The sequence below is a fragment of the Humulus lupulus genome, chromosome 9, assembly GCF_963169125.1.
Source record: "Humulus lupulus chromosome 9, drHumLupu1.1, whole genome shotgun sequence".
Taxonomy (NCBI): domain Eukaryota; kingdom Viridiplantae; phylum Streptophyta; class Magnoliopsida; order Rosales; family Cannabaceae; genus Humulus; species Humulus lupulus.
Window position 1 is genome coordinate 75,601,724 of NC_084801.1, and position 4,330 is coordinate 75,606,053.

Here is a 4,330-nt window from a genome sequence, read left to right on the forward strand (position 1 = left end):
ATCGCAATTTGTCATTTTCTAGCTTTATTGTTAAACGCCTAAATTAATTATCTTGTTTAGTTCTTTTTGTCCTTTAGTTTAATTGATTAGTCATAAAAAAAAAAGGATAGTTAATTGCACCCCAAATTGTTTGATGATGATTTTTACAATATTTTTTTGGCAATCCTTGAGGAGACGATAAAAATTACTTTCATTATTTTACTTGTTCAACGATTGTGTACACTTGCACACACTTAGGAAAATCTGCAACAAGTTTTTGGCGCCGTTGCCGGGGATTGCTTAAATTCAATTATTGTAAAGTTGATTATCTTGCAATTTGGTTTAATTTTTCTTTCTTTTGTGCTAACTTGGGTGATTCTTGTGAAATTTCAGGTTTATACAGTGTATGAATGAGAATCAAGGCCCTGAACTACTTCCCATTGATCTAGAAATCGAGCGCACCTTTAGAAGAAGGCGAAGAATACAAAAGTCAAAAAGGGAAGTAGTAGTGATGGAGGCTGAGCAAAGGGCAGCAAATCTATCAGGAATCGCTCATGATCCACCAGTGAATATAGCAGGAGTTGCTCAAGATCGAGTAGCTCAAGGGGGAGTGGCTGCCAACAATGGGCAAAATGCAGTTATTGTAGCTGATGACAGAGATCGTGCTATTAGAAAATACGCTCTCCCCCTCTTCAATGAGCTCAATCCAGGCATCGTCAGACCAGAAATTTAGGCAGCCTAGTTTGAATTGAAGCCAGTCATGTTCCAGATGCTTCAAACTGTGGGTCAGTTTAGTGGGATGCCAACAGAGGATCCTCACCTTCACCTTCGCTTGTTCATTGAAGTAAGTGACTCTTTCATGCTGCCTGGAGTGACAGAGGATGCATTGAGACTAAAGTTGTTCCCATACTCCTTGAGAGACAGAGCCAGAGCCTGGTTGAACTCTTTGCCTTCTGATTTTGTGAGTACTTGGCAAGAGTTGGCCGAGCGGTTTTTGATGAAGTATTTCCCCCCCACTAAGAATGCCAAGCTTCGCAATGAGATTACTTCATTTCAGAAACTTGATGAAGAATCTTTATATGAGGCATGGGAGCAGTTTAAGGAGTTGTTGCGCAAATGCCCTCATCATGGCATTCCTCATTGCATACAGATGGAGACATTTTATAATGGTCTAAATGCCCACACTAGAATGGTGGTTGATGCTTCAGCGAACGGGGCCCTTCTTGCTAAGTCATATAATGAGGCATATGAAATACTTGAGAGGATATCCAACAAAAACTATCAGTGGCCTACTTCTAGAATGTCTACAGGCAGAAAGGTGGCTGGTATTCATGATGTAGATGCCATCACTTCTTTGGCAGCCCAAGTCTCCTCTATTTTTAATATGCTCAAGACAATGAATATGGGAATGAATTAGTCAATGGGGCAGCCCATGGGGACACAAATGGGGCCTATGGAGAACATTTCTTGTGTGTATTGTGGTGAGGGTCATACTTTTGACAACTGCCCTTCCAACCCAGCAGCTGTATGTTATATGGGGAACCAAAATAGGAATGGTCCTTATTCTAATTCCTACAACCCATCATGGAGGCAACACCCCAATTTTTCATGGAGTAATCAAGGAGCTGGCCCTAGTAATCCTTCGATGCCTCCAAGACCAAATTTTCCACCGGGTTACCCCCCTCAAGCACCACAACAAAGACCACAACAACAAACAATGCAATCTAGCTCTCTTGAGAACATGTTGAAGGAATATATAGTGAAGAATGAAGCCATGATTCAGAGCCAAGCGGCTTCATTGAGAAACTTAGAAAACCAAGTTGGGCAGCTAGCTAATGAGCTTAGAAATAGACCCCATGGTACATTACCAAGTGACACTGAGAATCCAAGAAATGGGAGCAAAGAACATTGTAAAGTCATCACTTTGAGAAGTGGGAAGGAGTTGGAGAATTCCAAGGCACATTCTGGGCATGAGGGTGAGCCCTCTTCAATCCAAATAAATGAGGAAATTAAAAAAGACACTGAAATTCCTAGTGTAGAAAAATCTGCCTCTCCCCAGAATGCTGCAGGAATGCCACAGCATCGGCCCCAGACAGCTCAAGTACAAGGCAGCCACCGCCATTTCCCCAACGTTTTCAGAAGCAAATGTTGGACTCTCAATTTAAAAAGTTCCTAGACATCTTGAGGCAGCTACATATTAACATTCCCCTTGTTGAAGCCCTTGAGCAAATGCCCAACTATGTAAAGTTCATGAAAGACATCCTTACAAAGAAGAGAAGATTGGGGGAATTTGAGACAGTGGCTCTTACTAAGGAGTGTAGCTCATTCTTGCAAAACAAGCTGCCACCAAAGATGAAAGATCCTGGGAGTTTCACCATTCCATGCACCATTGGTAATTCTTATTGTGGCATGGCTTTATGCGATTTAGGTGCAAGCATTAACTTGATGCCGATGTCTATTTTCAAGCAATTGGGGATTGGAGAAGTTAGGCCTACTACAGTTACTCTTCAGTTAGCAGATAGATCCCTTGCTCATCCAGATGGGAAGATTGAAGATGTATTGGTAAGGGTAGACAAGTTCATATTCCCTGCTGATTTTATTGTGTTAGACTATGAGGAAGATAGAGAGGTGCCCATTATTTTGGGGAGGCCTTTCCTTGTGACTGGAAGAACTTTAATAGATGTGCAAAAGGGGGAGCTGACTATGAGGGTCCAAGATGAAAAGGTGACTTTCAATGTTTTTAAAGCTATGAGATTTCCTGATGAGGTGGAAGAATGCTCAGTGGTTTCGATGGTCGATTCTTTGGCATCAAGGGAATTGGAGACGAGTAATGTTGGTGATCCATTAGAGAGGTTATTGTTGTTTGATTCACACAGTGAGGAAGATGAGGAGGAGTACTTAGCTTGGTTGGAGGCTAATTCTCAAGGGTTAAGAACAAGAAACTGATTTGATTCATTGGAGTTGTCGTCTAGGGAGTTCAAGACTCCTAAACCATCCATTGAAGAGCCACCTGAGTTGGAGCTGAAAGTTTTGCCATCACATTTGCGATATGCCTATTTGGGTCCATCATCCACTTTACCTGTTATTATTTCAGCGGAGTTGAACCATGATCAAGAAGAAAAGTTGCTTGAAGTATTGAGAAAGTTCAAAAAGGCCATTGGGTGGACTATTGCAGATATTCGAGGTATTAGTCCTTCTTTGTGTATGCATAAGATCTTGCTTGAAGACAGTGAAAAAAGTTCTGTTGAGGGGCAAAGAAGACTAAACCCTATCATGAAGGAAGTGGTGAAGAAAGAAATCATCAAGTGGCTGGATGCTGGCATTATTTATCCTATCTCTGACAGTTCATGGGTGAGTCCTGTACAGTGTGTACCTAAGAAGGGTGGGATCACAGTGGTGAAGAATGAAGACAATGAGTTGATTCCTACTAGAACAGTGACTGGATGGAGAATTTGCATGGACTACAGGAAGTTAAACAAGGCCACTAGGAAGGATCATTTCCCTCTTCCTTTCATTGATCAGATGCTAGATAGACTTGTTGGGAGAGAGTACTATTGCTTCCTTGATGGGTAGTCTGGTTACAATCAGATAGCAGTGGCCCCAGAAGATCAGCACAAGACTACATTCACTTGTCCCTATGACACCTTTGCATTTAGGAGAATGCCCTTCGGTTTATGCAATGCTCCCGCGACATTTCAGCGATGTATGATGGCGATCTTTACTGATATGGTTGAGCAATTTCTAGAGGTGTTCATGGATGATTTTTCAGTCTTCGGTGATTCTTATGATGATTTTCTGAGTAACTTGTCTAAGGTGTTGAAGAGATGTGAAGAGACAAACCTAGTCCTTAACTGGGAAAAGTGTCACTTCATGGTTAAGGAAGGTATTGTTTTGGGGCATAAGGTATCTAAGCAAGGGATTGAAGTTGATAAGACAAAAATTGAAGTTATTGAAAAGCTACCACCTCCTAATTCAGTGAAGAACATTAGGAGTTTCCTTGGGCATGCCGGTTTCTACAGAAGGTTCATCAAAGACTTCTCTAAGATCTCCAAACCACTTTGCAATCTCTTAGAGAAGGATACACCTTTCCACTTTGATGGAGCATGTGTAAAGGCTTTTCAAGAGTTGAAAAAGAGATTAATTTCAGCCCTTATCATTATTGCACCGGATTGGAGTTTGCCCTTCAAATTGATGTGTGATGCTAGCGATTATGCCGTTGGGGCTGTGATGGGGCAGCGAAGGAACAAGGTGTTTCACTCTATTTATTATGCCAGCCGCACCTTGACAGGAGCTCAATTGAAATACACTGTAACTGAGAAGGAGCTACTAGCCATTGTTTTTGCTTTCGACA

The 4,330-nt window shown here is 41.7% G+C and overlaps 1 protein-coding gene and 1 non-coding gene across 2 annotated transcripts; one reads left to right on the forward strand and one right to left on the reverse strand.

Annotated features, from left to right (window-relative positions):
- Positions 1-1,006: 1,006 nt before the first annotated feature.
- Positions 1,007-1,113, reverse strand: LOC133802686 (small nucleolar RNA R71). Its single transcript, XR_009877431.1, has one exon. It is a non-coding gene; the product is annotated as a small nucleolar RNA R71 (small nucleolar RNA).
- A 310-nt stretch (positions 1,114-1,423) lies between these two features.
- LOC133799807 (uncharacterized) lies at positions 1,424-3,552 on the forward strand. The gene is made up of 3 exons (XM_062237801.1): positions 1,424-1,955; positions 2,039-2,885; positions 2,952-3,552. Exons 1-3 carry the CDS (start codon positions 1,424-1,426, stop codon positions 3,550-3,552), a joined length of 1,980 nt encoding a protein of 659 aa, XP_062093785.1.
- Positions 3,553-4,330: the final 778 nt, after the last annotated feature.

What these genes read in the sequence shown, in the direction of transcription:
- LOC133799807 (XM_062237801.1), top strand. Translation starts at nt 1,424, where the DNA reads ATGGGGCCTATGGAGAACATTTCTTGTGTGTATTGTGGTGAGGGTCAT. An exon ending in GGCACATTCTGGGCATGAGG is followed by an intron (nt 1,956 to 2,038) that starts GTGAGCCCTCTT and finishes GCCTCTCCCCAG; the next exon opens with AATGCTGCAGGAATGCCACA. An exon ending in GAGGAGGAGTACTTAGCTTG is followed by an intron (nt 2,886 to 2,951) that starts GTTGGAGGCTAA and finishes GTTGTCGTCTAG; the next exon opens with GGAGTTCAAGACTCCTAAAC.